The sequence below is a fragment of the Sus scrofa genome, chromosome 1 (assembly GCF_054392235.1).
Source record: "Sus scrofa isolate SSC_HxYL_T2T_F1_AM1 chromosome 1, Sscrofa_HxYL_maternal_Yorkshire_Landrace_v2.0, whole genome shotgun sequence".
NCBI classification, from domain to species: Eukaryota; Metazoa; Chordata; class Mammalia; order Artiodactyla; family Suidae; genus Sus; species Sus scrofa.
In genome coordinates, this window is record NC_139383.1 from 154,792,294 (window position 1) to 154,814,777 (window position 22,484).

The 22,484-nt window shown below is 41.6% G+C and overlaps 1 protein-coding gene across 1 annotated transcript; it reads right to left on the reverse strand.

Annotated features, from left to right (window-relative positions):
• Positions 1-1,603: 1,603 nt before the first annotated feature.
• MPHOSPH10 (M-phase phosphoprotein 10) lies at positions 1,604-22,277 on the reverse strand. Its single transcript, XM_021098803.2, has 11 exons — positions 22,157-22,277; positions 18,888-19,572; positions 17,646-17,794; positions 16,997-17,168; positions 14,289-14,430; positions 13,166-13,233; positions 9,401-9,538; positions 6,494-6,604; positions 3,501-3,608; positions 2,255-2,485; positions 1,604-1,850 (listed from the first exon to the last, which is right to left on the reverse strand). Exons 1-11 carry the CDS (start codon positions 22,243-22,245, stop codon positions 1,701-1,703), a joined length of 2,043 nt encoding a protein of 680 aa, XP_020954462.1. The 5' UTR covers positions 22,246-22,277; the 3' UTR covers positions 1,604-1,700.
• Between the last annotated feature and the right edge of the window lie 207 nt (positions 22,278-22,484).

Sequence of the window (22,484 nt, forward strand, 5' to 3'; positions counted from 1 at the left end):
AGATAGAATATTTTTTTGTGTGTTCTTAGATAAGAGATGATTTCAGGGATGTCACATTATGCTTCTAACGTATATAGAAAATGAAACGTGGGTGTTCCCGTCGTGGCACAGTGGTTAACGAATCCGACTAGGAACCATGAGGTTGCGGGTTCGGTCCCTGCCCTTGCTCAGTGGGTTAACGATCCGGCATTGCCGTGAGCTGTGGTGTAGGTTGCAGACACGGCTCGGGTCCCGTGTTGCTGTGGCTCTGGCGTAGGCCAGTGGCTACAGCTCCGATTTGACCCCTAGCCTGGGAACCTCCATATGCCGCGGGAGCGGCCCAAGAAATAGCAAAAAAAAAAAAAAAAAAAAAAAAAAAGAAAGAAAATGAAATGTGTAAATATTCTACCAGAATGAGCACCTCATAACGTTTGGAACTGCTGTCTTGTTCAGTACCCACAAGGGTACCTGGCATCTCTAAAGACTGATTGGCACAAATCAAATATTTAGAATGAATATAATTCATCGAATGTTATATTAAAAAAGAGAATGAATTGATTTATCTCACTTAGATGTGGGTTGGGAAAATATGAAAAGGGACTTTACCTTTGCAAGTACCAGACTTGGAGAGAAAAAAAGGAAAAATTGCCCGAGGATCAAACATCCTGACCCTGATAAATTGTTATGAAAGGAATAACCGAGGGGAGGAGAATTAAGTTAGCCACGAGTAGGGACTGGGAAACTGCCCGCTTTTAAGAAGAAAACAGGAGTCCTAGGGCCACTCCAGTCACCACTAAAAACCTGACACTTTCCCTAAGGCTAGAATGAGACTGGGGGCTATTCTACCTTTCTGTGCAGGGGACAAAGGCACCAGGGAAGAGGACTGTATCCTGAGGAAAACATGAAACAGATCACAGTTCAACACAGACTGGGGCTCTGTGGCCCCGCCCACCAGAGGGGCCAGCTTCTGTGTCAACAGGAACCAGACTGCATATTCCAGGCTTTTTTTTCCTTTTTTTAAATTGAAGTACAGTTGATTTACAATACTGTGTCAATCTCTGGATTGTCCAGCTGATGAAGAAACAGAAGGGCTTTCCCTACTGCTTTGGCTTCATCTCTGTCCTCATTCTCTACCAAAGGCATAAATGTGAGGTGCTACCAGACAGAAGGCAGTCTTCCCTGGATGAGAGGTTGAACAGTCAGCACCTGGTGGTCCTGGAAGACTCCTTGCCCGGCCAGCCAGCCTGCCTTTCCAACTTGCCTACCCCCTCCTACGTCATTGCACCCCTCCCCCAAACTTTTGTAAAGGGACAGGACCCTCATGAGGTGAGGTCACTTCCCAAAGGGCACAACCCCCACTCCCACCCTGGCAGAAATCCCACAGTTCTGTGAAAGGATGACAAGGCAGTGGGAGGAGGAAATCAAACCCTCTTGAAGGAAAATGGGGACCTCTGCTGTAGAAGGTCAGCTGTGACAGTCCCCCACCCCAGTAGCTGGGCCTGGAGCTAGCACAGTGGGGAGGGGGTCCTGCTACACACCCAGAAACAGGCCTTCCCAAGATGCTAGGGGTCTGTCTCATTACACCCACCAAGCTATCCTCAAATACCTGCCACCTATGCAAAGAAAAGTTCTCAAAAATTTTATTACAAAACAGAACAATGACAGAACATAAGCTTACACATTAATTATTTACATTATATTCAAAATATAATCAAAATATATTACAGCTTTAATTTATGAACCGAAATATCCTGTTTTTTCTTCTTTTTCTTTTCTGTTTTCTTTGCATCATTGATTTGCATTTTTACTTGATCTTGTAATTTAGAAAAGAATGCTTGAGATGATTTTAAGGCTTTGTCTTTACCTTCATCCTGCAATTAAAAACAATACAAGTCCATGCTATAAGATGTGCTTATAGGTGGAAAAAAAGGCAAATGATTACAACAGTGTATAAAAGTACAAATATGACAAAGAAGTAGACAAAATTATGAAGAATTAATCTAGGTGAGTGCAGAGGTTATTACATATATATTTTATGCTGTTACAGTGTTCTTAAAATTTTTGGGGGAAGGGAAGGAAAGAAAATCTGCTGCCAGGACTCTGGTGACAGTGAAGAGAGTTTAGGCTGTGACCCAACCAGTCCCCAGTGGCCTCTCCACTTTCCTCTGCAGGTGGGTGGCAGCAGCTGGCTCAGTCACTCCAGCCGCCCAGGTCACCTAAAGCTTGTCATCTGCTCCCCTTCAGCCCCTGAAGCAGCTTTCCTTCCCATCCTTACCTTTAACAGAGAAGCTTTGCCTGTTTTGGTCAGCTGTTTTAACTTCTCCGAAGCTACTGCTTTGGTGTATTTCCCTGCTTGATCTGGATTGCTCTTCTCAAGTAGTCTTCTCCGCTTTTCTTTCTCCTTTATTTTCATATGCTTTTGATGTTTCTTTTTCCTCCTTTCTCGCTTCTTGTCTGTAGCTGTTTTCTCAGCAGCTGTTTTTATATCTCCAGCTTTATTTTTCTCCTATTAAAAAATAATCATCCACATACATGTTAATCTAACCTGACAACTCAGGAAATTAGGAGAGAAGCAATTCCATGGAATGTGGCCACCGGGCTGTACACCTATATGGCCAAGTGTGAGGGCACAGAACAATCCCACCAGTGGCTCTGGCTACTCAGCTCTTTTAAGACCAGCAATGTTTTGTGGCAGAACAGACTCTTACAGTGACGGTAGAGTCCCCAGACTCCTTCTCAAAGTCAGCCTGGAGAGCAGGGGTGCCAGGCTGCCCCTCCTAGAGAAACCTGCCCCTCACAACATGGAGACCCCAGCCCACGCTCCAGGGACATGCCTGAGGCAGCCTAGCTCTGAGCTGCTGCTGACAGCCACTGGGCTGATAGCAGGAAATCTAGCCAGTGGGGAGGATCCATTTCCTCTTTTCTCCTATGTTGCCAGACTAGCCCAGCAGAGGTGGCAGAAGCTCCGAAGGGGTGGGGGTGGGTAGAGCAAAATGAGGACCAAAAAAGAGGGCTACCCTGCCAGGCCCTGGTGGAAACCACCATTAATTACTGTGTAAGGCATGAGCTCCATGCTCACAAGGCAAAGACCCCCTGCATGTGGTACCCCCAACTTCTTCCAAGACTCAAACACTCTACATCATGCTTCCATTACTGATAAGTATTATATGGATAAAAGGTGGGGAAATATTGATATTAAAGGATTGCTAAATATACGCAATTTGTCTTAAACCTACTAGCTAACGAGCCTAAAATGTCTAATATTCAAATTCAGTTATAACAAGATTAGCTTTTATAATAATTCTCATATCTTCATCTCATACCTGTATCTCATAATACCTGATTATACAAGACTTGTATTTGAATATTATATAATACTATTAATTTAGTTATACTCAGAAACTGCTGAGATTTGTTAGAATAAAAACTACAAGCTCAAAGAAAACAATGTTAAATGGAGTTCTGACTATAAATAACCAACTTATAAACAGATGTTTAACGTTTCAACACTGGCTCCTCACCTTGACTTCCTCTGGGGCCAGGAGGGCTGCGTCGCTGACACTCACTGGGGCCACCTCCTCCATGGTGATGGCTGGCAGATTCGACACAACTTTAATCTCTGGAACAGGCTAGAAAAGAGACAGAACATCCAGTTAGAAGTCTGAAGTGGTCCTCACATAAAATATTTAAATTGTGAACCTTTTAATTTAAAGTATACTTCAGGGAGATTATATAAAATGTGATCAGCCTTGACAGTGCAAGTCCTGAGCTAACCTGAATGGAGGTAGTGCTGGTGGCTGACACAGGCTGCCTAAGGAAGGTCATGAGACCTAAGTATTTCAGGGTTTTCTCTGTCTCAACACTATACCAAGAACACTTACTTCTATACTTCTGCATGACACTTCTGCCATATTCCAACACAAGATCTTTCGTCGCTTACTAAATTATTTCCATCTGCTGTGTATGTGTATATTCTCAAACAATTTAAGCCACTGTTTAATAGAATCTACTGGCTTCTGTAAATGCTACCTTGCCTTTGGCTATGGAAAAAAAGCTAATTACAAGAAATACATGAGAAAAGATGCAAGAAAAGGTGCTTATTGGAGCAAGCGTGCTCCTGCAACTAAAAACAGATTTTTATAAATTTTATAATTTCTATAAATTATTATGAAATAATACTGAGCTGTTTCAGAAAATAACACAGTACTGACATAAATGAAATCTACAAATTATGAAAAGGAGGAAGGAATGGCATACTAACTGAAGGACCACTTGTTTGTTGTTTTTTTGGGGGGTGGAAAGAACCCATGAAATTCAGAAATTACAGTGGGTTTCATACCGTTGACTAATTAAAAGGACCATGATGATCAGTGATCTGTACAGTAATTCTGCTCATTTCTGTGAGGGGCACCGGGGCTAGTGCAATAAAGGTTGAACTGGGAAAGGCCAGGTGTCCCAAGTGGACAAGAGACTGAGCCCCAGGAGAAAGGGCTCTGCCACAAGGCGAGCACTGCCCGCCTCACGTGCTCACTTTCCCTACCACAGTCCTGCCCACGTGCCAGTTCACTAGGCAGACATGCGCCCCAGGAAATTTCATAGAAAACAAAAACAAGCCATAAACATGACAGGATCCCAGATTCTAAATAAGAGAAAAATGGCAGAGTGGCAAAGAAGTCATCTCTTCCTCTGAACCACTGCTCAATCATTTATTAGGAACACTATGTCCCACTGTAAAGTTTAAAGAAAAATATGGAGAACATGGAGACAGTCCCCCAAATACTGGAAAATGATGACTGGTTAACATGGAGATGGCCTGTGAAATGCCAAGCTAAATATGAAAAAAGGATCAAGAGGAAGCTATACCAGAAACGACATTTCTGACAAGGAAGAAAGTAAGAAAAGCCTTTCAACTGTGGCATGTAGACACACATACATTCACTCCTTATTTAATTACCAAGATCCCAATGAATGCCTGAATACCTCCCCACAGCAGGCTCCATGTGAGGACACAGCCATGAACAAGACACAGTCATGGGACTTGGACAAGGAGAACAATTAACAAACACTGGAGTTCCTGCTGTGGCTCAGCAGTAACGAACCCCACTAGTATCCATGAGGAAGCAGGTTTGATCCCTGGCCTTGCTCAGTGGGTTAAGAATCTGGCATTGCCATGAGCTCTGGTGTAGGTTGCAGACATGGCTCGGATCCCAAGTTGCTGCGATCCGAGCCTTCTCTAAAGCAGCAGCAGCTAAAGCTCTGATTGGACCCCTAGACTGGGAACCTACATATGCCCCAAGCGCAGCCCTAAAAAGTGAGCAAACAAAACAAAAACAAAAACAAAACAATCCCCTGACAACTGCACCTGTGCCTCAGTGCTTTCAGGGAGAAGGGGAGAACAAGGACAGATCTGGGGGGGAGGGGTTCAACCTGAGACCCTGGGTAGGAAAGAGCCTTTGGGGCCTAAGGAAGAACCGGCAGGAGGGGTGAGGAGGAGGCACGCTGCCAGCTGAAGGTCATAGGAGGAGGCCAGTGAAGGGATTGTGCTCTTCACATGGGTGAGACTCTTCCAGTGAGGCCGGCCGGCCAAGGAGAGTTGAGACATTCCTCTCCTCTCCTCACCTGCTTCCTTTACACAAGATGGGTCCTGCCACGAAACACTTATGAACATGTAACTATACCCTGATTAAAAACAAACAAAAAGGCAAGCTTATTAAAAGCTTACTGTCTGAGAAGACCAAATACTGGCACAGGAAGCCACCTGGCCACCGAAAAACCAAAAAAGGACCCTTCTGTTATAGATGGAATGTGAAGCGATTTGCCTAAATCACAAAGCTAGTGAGGGGATAGACTCGGGTTTCTGACTCCTGGACCAGTCTTTGCTGCTTGATACCCTCTTTCCAGACAAGACAGCTGACCCCAAGGAGTAGTAGGTGAGCAAGTACCAAAAGCATGTTCTATGGGTTCACAAAAGGTGGTGGGAGGGAAGAAGCTGAGGAGCAGGTGAACGGTGAGCCAGTCTGGCTGGCGTTGAGGAGGGAGAGGGGAGAGCACTGGAGAGGTTGGGTCTGGGCCAGCTAGGGGTCTCTGTGCAGTGGAGAGGGCGTGGGCCTCGGTGTCCTGAGGATTAAGAGTTCATGTATACAAGGGACATAATATGAAAGGCAGCAGGCACTCCACAAACACCAGATGGGTGTGGCACCACACAGGTTCCAGGCCCATCACAAAATAAAAATGCAACCAAAGACTGAACAAGGACAAAGGCTGGGAAACAAGGAAACTGGTGGCTAAGGTTGATCTGATCCCTCCAGAGATCAGGCTGGATCAGGATGGAGCCAGAACTTCTGTCATGGGACCAGATGTAAGCCTTTCTCTTGGGAGGCCCTGCTTGTAATTTATGGGAAATTCCTACAGGTTTGTATCTTGAAACACAATGAAGAGCTAGTCTCACAAAAGCTCAAAGAGGAATTATAATCACATCTGCTCTGTCTACTCCCTGAAATGTTAACACACTTACCGGTTTAGGGATGAAGTGGAAGTTTGAAAGGGCATCCAATTTTAAGAACAGGGAATCCATCATTTTCTGAATTTCTACATGCTCTGGATTTTCTTCTTCTGCTGTTTTTTGCTTAGGAAATAAATTCAACATCATCAGACTAGAGAACCTAATACGCATCGTAGGATAAAACGCACCTGGCCAGTGTGGGTATCCCAAGTTTCTCAGCATCAGAGAGTTCTAAGGCAAGATCAAAGTTATCAATACAAGGACAGTGCTAGCACCCACCAAAGAGGAAACACAATGTGCATTTCAGAAGCTGTTGCAACCATTACCACTAACGTTTAGAACTTACAACTTAATTCCCTTGATATTTACTTCTGTCAAGAACTAAACTACTCCCACTAGGATGGCTATTAAAAAAATAATAACCAGCACTGGTAAGGATATGAAAGAACTGGAATGCTTATGCATTATTGGTAGGAATGTCAAACGATGCAGTCCCAGAGGTCATGAGTCTGGCAGCTCCTCCAAAAGTTAAACAGGGAATTGCCATATGGCCTAGCAATTCTACTTTAGGTACGTGCCCATGAGAATTAAAGCAGGTACTCAAATACGAGTACCTGTATGTCCACAGCTTCACAAAAGGTAAAAACGGCCTAAATGCTCATCAACTGGTGACTGGTACACAGTGGCACACATACGACAGAACGTTATTCAGATTTAAGAATAAGGTTTAAATAAGGTTCTGACACATCATAATCATGAAACATTAAGCTAAATGAAAGAAGACAGACACAAAAAGTCACATGTTCTATGATTCCATTTACCTGAAACACCTAAAGTAAAACCACAGAGACTGAATGCAGATTGGTGGCTGTCAGGCGTGAGACTGAGGAACAGGGGCGCAGGGGTGGGTGCGGGTGTGTGAGGTGTAATTATTTAGCAGGTAGGGGCTTTATTGTGGGGTGGTGAAAATGTTTGGACACCATGAGAGCCCCTGAATGGGTTCTCTTTAAAACAATTACCTTGTTACGTGAATCTCAGCTCAATTAAAAACAAAAAACCAAAAACAAAACCAAGGAGTCAGCGAAGATTCTGTAAAATTACCCAAATATCCAGTTGGATTGAAGGAATATTCTTTTCGCTTTTATTCATATGTAGATGCAATCTGTTAAAGATTTTTCTGATTAAATCACACTGAAGACTGACAGCAGTTAAGGCAAATTTCACACCTCTCTTTCCCCATGCCCAAAGTGCCACTCTAAGAGGCCACAACTTTTTGTTTGCTTTTTTCTTAGCTCATGGAAAACCACCACCACCACTACCCACAGCTGGGAAGCAACTGCTCTTCACCTTAGCAGCCCTAATGCCAGAGATGTACCCAGGCCTGCTTTCCAGTATCTGTAGTCAGTGCCCTTTCCAGCCACATCCAAGCATATGCTACTGGCTTTGTACCATTTAAACTTAACACACATTTTAAACCTCAAACTTGTCCTTTCACCTCATCCTAGGTAGTATCTGTGAAATCATATATTTGATATCCAGGATCTTCTTGACACACATTACACACATACAACTAGGTGTAAAGGTTCATTCACGTGCTGTTTACCATCACTTGTTTATTCCCCCTCTAGTAGATACCAAACTTCAGGAAATACTACATCATTGCCAGACTCTCTTAATGAAGTTAGAGTCTAGAATCAGCCTAAATTATAACCATACTCAGAAACATGTGAACCAGCTGTTACTTCCAACACAGAAAACTAACATTTAAAGAGCTGCTACAGCTACATAATTTGTACCTCTTATAGTTATCAAATACTTTGTATATTTACTGAATCTCCTCAAAATAGCCAGATTTTCAATAAGCATTGACTGAGGCTGCACACATCTCCCTTCAACTACCACTAGGGTAGTGAGGCAGTCAGAAAGAATCTTTACAGTTCCTCAATTTGGCATCAGGACCCTGTGTGCTGCTGCTTAAATGGCCTTAATTGACAAAATCTGGTAGGAATCTTAAATGCTTTTGCAGAATAAAAATGCCACTTCAGGAGTTCCCATTGTGGCACAGCAGAAACGAATCCGACTAGAATCCATGAAGATGTGGGTTTGATTCCTGGCCTCATTGAGTGGGTCAGGGATCTGGCATTGCCATGAACTGTGGTGTAGTTCGAAGACATGGCTCAGATCCTGTGTGGCTATGGCTGTGGCTGTGGCCAGCAGCTACTGCTCCAATTCGACCCCTAGCCTGGGAACTTCCATATGCCACAGGGGCGGCCCTAAAAAACAAACAAAAAATGCCACCCCATTCCAGAAGCACATATTAACCACATTCCCAACACACATCAACTGTGAAGAAATAATTATTACACTGGGAATATAAATATTTTTAGAAATACGACTGTCCTATTTAACCAGAGACACTTTTTTAAGAATCTAAATAAAAAGAAAATAAAACCTGGGAACAGAGCCTCCTTGCTTGTCTGCCTCTCTCACAAGTGTCTTAATAACTCTATTTCTTGCCTATCACAAAAAGGAAAAAAAAAGAAAATAAAGCCCCCAAACTCATGAGATGTAAATATTTGAAGGAATTCATAAATAATCTTATGAAATATATCAATAACCTTTAAAGTATGAATGAGAAATTGATTTTTAAATTACAGCATGACTGTAACAATCAGCGGAAAGTTAAAAATTAGTTGTGAAAGTATCAGGTGACCAATTAGTGTTTGCAAAACAAACTCCCCTCACATTCACACTATAGCCCATCTATTCTTAGAACACTGTCTCATACTTACACAAGGTGACCCCAAAGGTAAAGGTTTCTGTATTTCATACATTTTGACCCACAGGTATGACCCACAGAGATGGTTCTCTATTTCTCCTCCTTTAATGGCAATGGCTTTGCCGCAGGGCCTTCCTTACCTGGTTGAGTTTGATATATTCCTGTTCATAAATTTCAGCAAGGCTCAATTTACTCTTCTCATGGTCTAGTGTTAAACGCTTTTTATATTCATATGCATCCTCCTTAGGTTTTTCTTTACGTACGACATCATCCCAAGCCTGAAATATGAAAGGCACACGGACTATAAATTACTAAACAAAACCTGTAATTTCTTTCTAGGCTCACTTAAGACTCTTCCTCTGGAACATTTATTATCTTTCCAGAGTAAGAAACTTGTAGTGAAGGGGAAGAAATTTTCAATATTTGAAATGACTTAGTCAAGTCACAATAACTACTATGCAAAGCAAAGACTATCCTTTTTTTTTTTTAATATTTTATTTTATTTTATTTATTTATTTATTTTTGTCTTTTTTTTTTGCCATTTCTTGGGCCACTCTCACGGCATATGGAGGTTCCCAGGCTAGGGGTTGCATCGGAGCTGTAGCCACCGGCCTACACCAGAGCCACAGCAACACAGGATCTGAGCCGCATTTGCGACCTACAGCACAGCTCAGAGCAACGCCGGATCGTTAACCCACTGAGCAAGGGCAGGGATCGAACCCGCAACCTCATGGTTCCTAGTTGGATTTGTTAACCACTGCGCCACGACGGGAACTCCAGACTATCCTTTTTTGTTTTAGCTTACTTTATTTTTGTCTTTTTAGGGTCGCACCCACAGCATATGGAAGTTCCCAGGCTAGGGGTTGAATCAAAGCTGTAAGCCATCGTTCTTTGCCACAGCCACAGCAACGCAGGATCCGAGCTGGGTCTGCGACCTATATTACAGCTCACGGCAACACCAGATCCTTAACCACCAAGCAAGGCCAGGGATGGAACCCATGTAGCCATGTCCTTACGGATACTAGTTGGGTTCATTATTGCTGAGCCACGATGGGAACTCTCTTTTTTGTTTTAAATATGCTTTTCTCCTGATTACCAACTTTAATTCCACAATTAAGTTTGCTTCATTTGAAATTTAAAGATTTTCTGCATATAGTAGCCATCCTTCAAACCCTATTTTAAGCAAACATACACATGTTATGAAGCTAACTTTTGGTGAAGGTTTACTCTAAGTTTACAAAATAAGATCAATTCTTAAACAAAAACTCGTTGCTAGGTTTTAAAGACTTGAAAAGTATACCCTTCATTTGTCACATCACATTCTGTGCCCAGACCAAGAGTTCTGAGTATGACTGTGCACGTCAGCCATCAGTCACCACCCTCACCACTCGAAAAATCAGCAAGTAAAATCTGGAACAAGACAAGGATGCGATGCCCACTCTCACCACTTCTTTTCAACATAGTATTGGAAGTCCTAGCTACAGCAATCAGATGAGAAAAAGAAATTGGTAGCAAAGAGGTAAAATGGTCATTAAATGCAGATGACATGATACTATATTTAGAAAATCCTAAAGATACCACAGAAAAACCACTAGAGCTGATAAACGAATTCAGCAAGGTAGCAGGATACAAGATTAACATAGAGAAGTTGGTTACATTTCTTTACACTAACAATGAAATACCAGAGAATATAAACAAACAATCCTTTTTAAAATTGCCTAAAGAAAATAAAATACTTAAGGATAAACCTTACCAAGGAGGTGAAAGACTTATATACTGAGAACTATAAAACATTAATAAAGGAAACTGAAGATTACTCAAAGAAATGGAAAGCTATCCCATCCTCTTGGATTAGAATATTGTTAAAATGGCCATACTACCCAAAGCAATCTACAGATTTAATGTGATCTCTATCAAATTATCCACGACATTTTTCACAGAACTAGAACTAATAATCCTAAAATTTATATGGAACCACAAAAGATACAGAATTGCCAAAGCAATCCCAAGGAAAAAGAACAAAGCAGAAGGCACAACCCTCAGACTTCAGACAACACTACAAAGCTACAGTAATCAAAAAAGCATGGCTAAAAACAAATTTAAAAATCCAGCATGGGGAGTTCCCATCGTGGTTGAGTGGTTAGTGAACCCAACTAGCAACCTTATGGTTGCGGGTTCAATCCCTGACTTCGCTCAGTGGGTTAAGGATCCGGTGTTGCTATGAGCTGTGGTGTAGGTCACAGCTATGGTTTGGATCCCAAGTTGCTATGGTTATGGAGCAGGCTGGAGGCTACAACTCTGATTGGAGCCTTAGCCTGGGAACCATCATATGCCACAAGTGTGGCCCTAAAAATCAAACAAACAAACAAACAAACAAAAAAACCCCAGCGTGGTATTGGCACAAAAACAGACACATATCAATGGAACAGAATAAAAAGCTCAGAAATAAACCCACACATCTAGGGACAAGTAATCAAGAAAGGAGGCAAGAATACAAATGGGGAAAAGACAGTCTCTTCAGCAAGTGATAATGGGAAAGCTGGACAGCAGCAAGGAAATCAATGAAGTTAAAATACACTCTCACGCCATACACAAAAATAAACTCAAAACAGCTTAAAGACTTAAATATAAGAATGGCATCATAAAACTCCTAAAAGAGAACATAGGCAAAACATTCTCTGACATATATCATACCCAATGTTTCTTAGGTCAGTCTCCCAAAGCAATATTAATAAAAGCAAAAAGAAACAAATGGGACCTAACCAAACTTATTAAGATTTTGCACAGCAAAGGAAACCATATGTAATAGAAGAAAATATTTGTGAATAATGCAACCAACAAGGACTTAATTTCCAAAATATACAAAAAGCTCATACAACGAAGAACAAAAAAACAACTCAATCCAAAAATGGGGAGAAGACCTAAATAGACATTTCTCCAAAGAAGACATGAGGAAAGCCACTAAGGTACATGAAAATATGCTCATAATTGCTAATTATTAGAGAAATGTATATCAAAACTACAATGAGTTTACTACTTCACACCAGTCAGAATGGCCATCGTTAAAAAGTCTACAAATAACAAATGCTGGAGAGGGTGTGGAAGGAAGGAACTCCCTCACACTGTTGGTGGGAAAGTAAATTGATGCAGCCACTAGGGAAAATAGTATGGAGGTTCCTCAAAACACTAAAAATAGTTTCCTTATGATCCAGGAATCCCACTCCTAGTCATATACCCAGACAAAACTATAATTTGAAAAGATACATGCACCCTATGTTCATAGCAGCACTATTCACAACAGCCAAGATATAGAAATAACCTAAATGTTCACTGACAGAATGGATAAAGATGTGGTACATATATGCAATAGAATATTACTTAGCCATTAAAAAAAGAAAGAATGCCATGTAGCAACACAGATGGACCTAGAGATTATCATACTAAGCAAAGTCAGAAAGTGAAAGACAAATACCATATGATATTATTTGTATATGGAATCTAAAACATGGTACAAATCAACATATCTACAAAACAAAATCAGACTCAGATATAGAGAACAGACTTGTAGTTAGGAAGGAGGGAGGGGAAAGATTAGGAGTCTGGGATCAGCAGAGGCAAACCATTATACATAGGATGGATAAACAAGAAGGACCTACTGGATAGCACAGGGAACAATATTCACTATCTTGTGATAAACCATAATGGAGAAGAACATGAAAAAGAATATATACCTGTAAAAGAACTAAGCCAGGGGAAATTAATATAACATTGCAAATCAACTATACTTGCTGTAGCTCCAATTCAACCCCTAACTTGGGAACTCCATATGCAGGTGATGTGCCCCCCCCCCCCCAAAAAAAAAGTTCAGTGAATTTTGAATTAAGTTAAATTTCATTCTTACTGACCTGATCTTTTATCCTCTGCTTAATGATATCTTCTAGTTGAAGAGTGGTCTCCTCTGTGATCACTGGTGCTAGAGGAAATTCAACAGAGTCATTATATTGATATAAACAAACTAGAGGTTCTAAGGGTGGGGTGGTACTTGAACCAGCAGCTGCCCCACTACCTGGGAACTTGTTAGAAATACGAATTCCTGGGGGCCAGAAAGTGGGGGAAAAGGGACACCTATGTGTGTTTTAAGTAGCCTTTCTGATGCTCCTTCCAGTTTGAGAACCACAAAACTATACACGAAGTATATACGGTAGTGCTATATTTTTAACCTATGCACCTGAGGACTTGTCCCCTCTTTTCCATTCTCTAGAACTAAATGAAATGGAAATTCATTCTGCCTTAACGAGGTACAAGAAAGAATTCAATGATATGATCAGGGCTTCTGGATGGAGTTCACAATTTAAACACTGGACAATGACAGCAGGCACTATAAACAGATCACCAGCAGAAAACTGATTATGGATTAGGTATCATTAGTGTATTTAATACTCAGGTGGATTAATGGTATTGTGACTATACGGGAGAATGTCCTGGTCCTTAGAAAAAAGTAAAGGTACTTAGGACTAAACCACCATGATATTGGCAACTTACTTTCAAATGACTTGGGAAAGAGTGCTCACGCATACAAAAATGTGGAGGAAGCAAATATGGCAAAACATTAATAACTGGTGAATCCGGAGTTCCTGTCATGGCTTAGCGGAAATGAATCTGACTAGTATCCATGAGGACACAGGTTTGATCCCTGGCCTTGCTCAGTGGGTTAAGGATCCAGCATTGCCATGAGCTGTGGTGTGGGTCACAGACTTGGCTAGGATCTGGTGTTGCTGTGGCTGTGGCCAATGGCTACAGCTCCAATTCGACCTATAGCCTGGGAACCTCCCTATGCCGTGGGTGCAGCCCTAAAAAGACAAAACAAACAGAACTTGGTGAATTCAGTTGAATGGAATACATATGTCCTATGTACTATTTTTTTTAACTTTTCTATATGTTTACAAGGTTTTAAAGGAAGAGAAATATTGCTCCAAAGTTCTGAAAACTACAGAAAAGTCATGGAAGCTGGAGCCAGCTGGTACATACCCATGCGCACAGCGTGGTCAAAGTGCAGTGTCTCTTCCAAGAGGCTGTTTTCAGGGCGCTTCTGTGCAGTCACCTCCCCTAGAAGCTGCCATGGTTTCTTTTCCAACAATTCTTTTTCTAAAGATGCAATCTTTTCATTCATCTAAGAGACAAAAAGAAATATTGCACATTTAGACACAAAACTAGGCTTATAGCTGAGTAAAAGCAACTAATACTTTTAATAGTGGGAGAGCAAGCTACACATTGTTGCTAAATTCAGTTCTATTTTGTCCTTGCCATATTTTAGTGACATTCGCAGTGACTTACTTCCTCTTCCTATCCCTGGAGGTGGGGTGAGGAGCTGTGGACAACCTCTTTTTATTGATGGATTTGAAATGCCATAATTTACTCAATTTTTCCGGCAGCACATTTCTGGGCTTTGTTCCAGTCAATCTATTTACTCACAAGCCGCTATATATTTTAATTATTAGAGCAGCCCAACACTAAGTAAATTTTTTTTTTTTTTTGTCTTTTTATCTTTTCTACAGCTGCACATGCGGCATATTGCAGTTCCCAGGCTAGGAGTCTCATTGGAGCTGCAGCTGCCATCCTACACCAGTCACAGGAATGCCAGATCTGAGCCACATCGGCGGCTTTCACCACAGCTCAAGGCAACACCAGAACCTTAACCCACTGAGCGAGGCTAGGGATCAAACCTGGAACTTCATGGTTCCTAGTTGGATACGTTAACCACTGAGCCACGGCGGGAACTCCCGTAATTTTTTTATTAAACATTAGTATTTGATGAAGCCTGACGTTCCTGATTCCACACCCTCAATCCAAATTATCTGTTAACTTCTAAAAAGGCAGCACCCATATATAATGACTTCATAGTGTATAAAATGCCAGCTATCTTACTGAATTCTCATTTTCCCTGATAGCTTTTCGGTTCATCTGCTTGGTTTTTCTGTCATTTTCTGCAAATATTAATGCTTTCATTTTAGTTTTTAACCTCTTATTTTTCTTTTGTAGTTGCCCTGGCTAAATAACACTTCTAAAAGAATGTTAAGTAACAGTGGTAATAGTAAGAGCGGTTAAGTCTTATTCTTGATTTTAAAAGGATGTTTCTAGAATTTTACAATTAAACATGATGGCACCTTTTGGCGAGATGTGTTTGTATTTCTCTAGAAGTGAAAAAAAATTAGGAATATTGAATTTTATCAAATGTTTCTTTTGCCATATATGGAAGTGACCATATGGCTTTTCTCCTTAACCTACTGTAACAAATATTAAAGTGGGTTCCCTGGTGGCCTAGTAATTAAGGACTTGGGTGTTGTCACTGCTGTGGCTTGGATTCAATCTCTGGACCAGGAACTTCCGAGTGCTGCAGATAATGCCAAAAAGGAAAGGCAAAAAAGTGAAAGTATTAAAATTATATCACTTTCCTAATCCTGAATCAAGAGGACGAGGCCCTCTTGGTTGTGGTGGCATAATTCTTTCATTCATTCATCACTATTCGGACATGAGACTGTGTGTGTTTTAATGCTACCTATGTCAGGTTTGGGTATTCATGTTATAATAGCCTCACAAGAAAAAAGTTTGGAATCTTTACTCTTTTTATGCAGGAATTGATCAAACAGCATTAAATTATCTGCTTCTTGAAGGTTTGATATAATTCCCCAGTAAAACTAAACCTGCTTTTCTTTCTTTTCTTGACAGGGGGAGGGGGAGGAAAGGACACTAGCCCAAGGACAAATTTCTTATTTTCTTTTTAAGACTTTCCTTTCTGGAAATAATCCTGACAATCATGGCTTTAACTCAGTTTCTCTTTTTAAAGAGCATTACTTTTTAAAGTAATTGTCTTTTTTTTCAGGGCTGCACTAATGGCATATGGAAGTTCCCAGGCTAGGGGTTGAATCTGAGCTGCAGCTCCAGCCTACACTACAGCCACAGCAAAACCAGATCTGAGCCACATCTGTGACCTACACCACAGCTCACAGCAATGGTGCACCTTTAACCCACTGAGCAAGGACAGGGATCGAACCCTGCATCCTCATGGATACTAGTTGGGTTCATTACTGCTGAGCCATAACAGGAACTCTCCAAGTAATTCTTTTGATATCTTTGATTATTTGCCTATTGTCATTTTAACTGTGTGATGCAATTTTAAAATAGTTAAATGATAAAGCCAAATGACTGGAGTCAGACTATTATTTTCAAATAATATTTCATCTGTCTGAAATTATGTCACAAGGAAATGATCTTAATCAACTTTGGAAAATGTGTTTGAGATGGTATGAATGAAATTTCAGGCTATGTGGCACTCACAGAAGCCACCTACAGAGCACCTTACAGATACATGGAGTATCCTTAGGAGCCGGTGATAGTTACCAGGAGAGGTTTACAGGACAGCTAGTTAAGAAAAACTTGCCTCAGGTATGAAAACATCAGGGACAGACAAAAGAAACAAGTTTTAGACATGGGCCCCAGATTGAGAGCCACAGACCGGGAAACGCAGCACTGATTTTTGTTGTTAGCTGCTTTCCACATGGTTACCTCTATACAGTATACTACAGAGACCAGCAGCAAGATTTGCAGGTTTTTTGTTTTCTAAGGATAATTAAGTGTTCCAAATAACAAATCCACAAAAAAACAAAACTGAGTAGATGAGTTAGTAGTCTGTGAGTTCCACAGTCACGTTAAGCACATAAAACATTCCTAATTACTACCTTTTCCTGTCTTTTTTCAAAAGAGGATTTAACTTCATCAGAGTCTTTCTGTATATTTAAGACATCTGTATCTTCAGGTTCCTCATCATCTGGCAGAGCAAAAGTCACTCTTTTCAAGGTTTCTTTATGTTGTTTACTGTCTCTGCTTTCCTCCAGGTCATTATCTTCCTCCCTGTAAGAACAAAACACTTATGAAAGGAAACACCACTTTCCATTAGAAAAACAAAAAGAAACAAACTTTGCAGACTCAAAGAAATTAAATATTTAGAACTTTTAAAGTTATTCGCTTATTAAGGAACAGAAGGAATTATTCAGGTGAAATAAAGTGTCTAACACTGAGAAGACAAATTCTTCATCAATCTATAACACAAACTTATCTTACAAAAGTAAAAATAGGCTATTTTTACTGGCACACCAAAAAACCAAATTAGAGCTCCTTGTAATAAAGGTCTGTCTGACTGCTACTGCCATCTCTCATGGTCCCTAATTCAAAGACTTTCTTCTGGCTATCCAGAGCCTATCTGATCTTAGAGAATCTACTATTTCACCTTAGAAAATCCACCTTAGCACAAACATATCTGACAACTCTGAGTACACATACATGATATGGCAGCTTCAGCTTATAGTGTAAAGGATTCAAAATACTCACATCTCAGAAATGCTTTGTTCTCCTTCCTCAGCAATTTCTTCCTCTTCATGTGAAGCCAGTTCATCATCATGAATGCTTGCTATGTCTTCATCACTTTCAACTGGATCAAAGAAATCTTTGTATTTCAGGTTTCTGGAACTTTTACCTGACTAAAACAAAATTACTTTTAAAACTTTTAATTAGGGACAGAAAAATACAGTAAATCATGCATAACTCTGTACGTATATTGTACAGGGGAAATCGGCAACTAATCACACTACCATAAAACCCTAAGAACTGTCAGATTATAAGTGAACAGAAGGAGTTCCCGTCGTGGCGCAGTGGTTAACGAATCCGACTAGGAACCATGAGGTTGCAGGTTCGGTCCCTGCCCTTGCTCAGTGGGTTAACGATCCGGCGTTGCCGTGAGCTGTGGTGTAGGTTGCAGACGCGGCTCGGATCCTGCGTTGCTGTGCCTCTGGCGTAGGCCGGTGGCTACAGCTCCGATTCGACCCCTAGCCTGGGAACCTCCATATGCCGCGAGAGCGGCCCAAGAAATAGCAACAACAAGAACAACAACAACTAAAGACAAAAAGACAAAAAAAAAAAAAAAAATAAGTGAACAGAAGTACAAATTAATAAATTCATTTAAAACTGATAAGACAGAGCACAATATTCTCATCTCTAAACCTTTAACAATTATTTCCTAAATATCCCTACCTAAATAAAGAATACAAATGCCATCCTTTCACCCTTACTTTCAGTGCTTGGTGAAAATAGATGTTTGAGGGCACAATTCTGAAACTAACATATGTGACTATGGTTCCAAAGCTACAAAACAAGTGTTCTGTGGAGTTCCCGTTGTGGCTCAATGGGTTAAGGACCCAATATTGTCTCTGTGAGGATGAGGGTTCCATCTCTGACCTTGCTCAGTGGGTTAAGGATCCAGTGCTGCCTCCAGCTGCTGCGCAGGCCACAGATGCAGCTTGGATCTGGTGTTGTCATAGCTCTGATTTAACTCCTGCCCAGGAACTTCCATATGCCGAAGCTATGGCCATAAAAGGAAAACAAACAAACAGACATTTTGTGATAAATGATGGCTTTGGTTTACTTTCTCCAATTTTTTTTCAATGATTTGATTTAAATATTTCACTTATGTCCTGGTGAGTTTCGAAGTATTTTTAAACCTCTTCTTGAGAAACAGAACACCATCTAATTTGAGGAGGCAAAAAATACCCTTTCTGTCCTCTCCCAAAAGTTTACCTTAAGATTTTGACTTCTAAACAGTCCTCCTTCACCTTCATCAGAATCAACATCTTCAAAAAAATCAATATCCTCCTCCTCATCATCTTTTTGTTGTTCCTCTTCTTTTTCTATGTTTTCTAAGAAGGTCTCCATTTCAGATAGTTTGAAGAATTTATCATCTACTACAGATTTTTCTGTGGGTTTCCTAGGCACTCTGTTTTGCACCTTGCTCTGCTGTTCCAATTTGCCAATATCAAAGTCAAGATCAGAATCCTCATCGCTGAAATCTGGGCTTTTCCTCAGATCCAATTTGCTTGAGTTTTTTGATCTCTCATCCCCTTCAAGATCATCACCACTTAAGTCTGACACTTCCTCCTCCTCCACCTCTGACAACTCTTTTTCTAGGTCCTCCTGGCCACCAGCCTCCATCTCCAAGGCATCCTCTTCACACTCCTGCTCTTCATTTTCTGGGAGAAGAGTGATGTCTTCATCTTTAATGGTTTCACTAACTGCATTCTGGAGGTACTGCAGAATTGGTTCATTTTGCAATTCCAGTTGTTGCCAAATCTGCTCATCATCAAAATTATGTATCATCAGTCTTTGTAAAGGACTTCCATGTTTCCTGTCCTTCTCTAGTACTTTATTAAAGTCATAAAGTACTTTTGTCAAAGAAGTAAAGTTCGATGCCAGTTCATCTTGAATTCTATTAAGGCAGCAGGGAGGAGTTAAATTCAGATTTAAAATTATACATAATAACTTCACAGCACTCAGAATTAAAAGGAAAAAAAGCCCAACTCTTGTACAAAGTCCTATTTTCCAAAAACTTAAAGTATAGTTGGTTTATAGCACTATATTAGTTTCAGGTGTACAGCACAGTGATTCAGTATTTTTTTTTTGTCTTTTTGCCATTTCTCGGGCCACTCCCATGGCATATGGAGGTTCCCAGGCTAGGGGTCTAATCGGAGCTGTAGCTGCCAGCCTACGCCAGAGCCACAGCAACTCGGGATCCGAGCCGCGTCTGCAACCTACTCTACAGCTCACGGCAATGCCAGATCATTAACCCATTGAGCAAGGGCGGGGATCAAACCCTCAACCTCATGGTTCCTAGTCGGATTTGTTAACCACGACGGGAACTCCCGATTCAGTATTTTTAATGGTTATGCTCCATTAAAAGATAATGGCTATAGTTCCCTGTGCTGTACAATATGTCTTGTTGCTTATCTATTTTATACATAGTTCGTATCTCTTAATCCCTTACCCCTAACTTGCTCCTCTCCCCTCCCCTCTGGTAACCACTATTTTGTTTTCTCTATCTATGAGTCTGTTTCTGTCCTGCTATATACATTCATTTGTATTATTTTTTAGATTCCACATGTAAGTAACAACATACAGTATTTTTCTTTCTCTGATTTCATTAAGCATAATATTCTCTAGGTCCATCCAGCTTGCTGCAAAATGCTAGAAGGAAATGTCAATTTTAAATATAGATTCTGGTCCCAACAGTGTATTATCTTGCCCACATTAGTACACAGAAGATATCAACTAAGTATATGTCAATCTGCTATTTGGATTTTTGGCAGGGAAACCATTACAGATCTATTTGCCTAGAGATACACAGCGAATCTCAGCCTTAAATTCTCAACTCTGCTATATAACAGACCGCTCCAGTTGGCTAACAATCAACACTTGCTCTGGCAAGAATGGTCGGAGAATACGTCTCTGACGATGTGACACCTGAGATGTATAAGAAGAGATTCTTACAACGATCTGGAAACATGTATTCCAAGCAGAAGAAATAGCAAGAACAAATTTCCTAACACAGAAATGAACTCGGTAAGTGTGAGGAACAGAAAAGCCAGCCTGGCTAGAGTGTGGTGAAGCAGGCAGAAGGTTAGGTTAGAGAGGCTGGTGGGAGGCAAATCACGCAGGCGTCAGAGGTAAGAGTTTGTCATTTTAAAAGTATGAAGAGGAGTTCCCGTTGTGGCTCAGTGGAAAAAAATCCGACTAGCAACCATGAGGACACGGGTTTGATCCCTGGCCTCGACCAGTGGGTTGAGGATCCAGCCTTGCTGTGAGCTGTGCTATTGTTCGAAGACTCAGCTTGGATCTGGCGTGGCTCTGGAGTAGTCCAGTGGCTATAACTTCAATTCCACCCCTTGCCTGGGAACTTCCATATGCTGTGGGTACAGCTCTAGAAAATAAAAAAGTGAAAAGAAACTATCAGAGGTTTATAAGCAAAGTGATTTAATTTATGCTTTGGAAAGATGGTCTGTGGAGGAAAGGAATGCAAGCAGGGTGACTAGGAGGTTGATGCAGCCATCCAGGTATCCAGGTGAAGGATGCAAAACTGTGCTGGAATCTTTTTTTTTTTTTTTTTTTTGGCTGCACCCATGAAATGTGAAGTTCTCAAGCCAGGGGCTGAACCTGTGCCAGTGTCACAGCAGTGACAACACTGGATCCTTAATCTGCTGAGGCACATACGAACTCTTGTGCTGGGATTAGAGCTGTGGATACGGTGAGAAACCGTCAAATTCAGAGTATCACTGGGAGATGGAACTGCTATGATTTGCTAATGAACTAGACGTAGAAGTGAGAAGAAGAAAAAAAAAGACATCCAGGAACTAGCTTAGTTATGTGTCTGAAGGACTGTAAAGACAGAGGTGCCATTACCGTGGTAGGGAAGGCAGACGGTGAGCACGGGGAAAGGCTCTCAGGCAGGACAGAGTACAGGGAGCACACAGGATGAGCAGTTCATTTCGGGCATATTAAATACGAGATGCTGAGAGTCAATGGCTGTAGTTGCTGTGACTCTGGAGCTCAAGGGAGAGGTCGGGTTTGAAATATAAACTTGAAAGCCATAATTTCTTACGTCTTCTCATAGTCTTTGAACAAAATACAAAGTGCTCGTGCTGGGAAGGGAGACAGAAGACAATCCTAATTCTCAAGAAGCTCAGTCGTGGGGATGGAGAGATACGCGACAAGTCCGATGATGAGTAAGTTAAGCACCGGGTGCTTTGAGAGCACATGGGTGAAAACAGTAACCTACCTAGTGCGTGCGTGTCTGTGTCTACTTCAAAACATCACAAGACCGGGAGGGCCGCACAATACAGCTTTTAACAATCTAAAAAGCATCGACGGGCCAGAGGAGCGCAAACAATCTGAAATGTGAGGGTAAGAGATCTCCCTTTCCCTTTACCTTCTCCCTACTCCGGAACTTGCCGGGGGCCTGCAGCCGGAACCCACGCGAGTCCCGAGACGCACACAGAGCCCAGGCTCGGAGTACTTACGTGAGGAAGCGCTCCGGCTGGTCAGTGGCTTTACCAACCTCTCTCAAGCACCGCTCCAGGGTCTGCCGACGCCAGACGCGCGGGGCCATGGCCGACTGCCACACCACCCACAGCGCCGCATGAGAAAGAAGAACGCCGACCGGAAACCAGGCCACGAAGACACGCCCCACGCAACTGCAGCTCGGAGGCAAAGGTTCCGCCACGCTCAGGTTCCGGACCGATCCGTGATCAGAGCAAACGGCAGCCTGAGAACTTTTACCGGCCTTGAGCGGGGGCGCGGGGAACCGAAAATCGCCGTTGGTCAGCTCAATTAACTCCCTCCAAACTG

Excerpts from the sequence above, each read along its gene's own strand:
- MPHOSPH10 (XM_021098803.2), bottom strand. The coding sequence starts at position 22,245 with ATGGCCCCGCGCGTCTGGCGTCGGCAGACCCTGGAGCGGTGCTTGAGA. Across the intron at positions 9,539-13,165 it reads AGCAGAGGATAAAAGATCAG|GCTTGGGATGATGTCGTACG; the intron begins GTCAGTAAGAAT and ends TTCATATTTCAG. Across the intron at positions 1,851-2,254 it reads GCAAAGCTTCTCTGTTAAAG|GATGAAGGTAAAGACAAAGC; the intron begins GTAAGGATGGGA and ends TTTTAATTGCAG.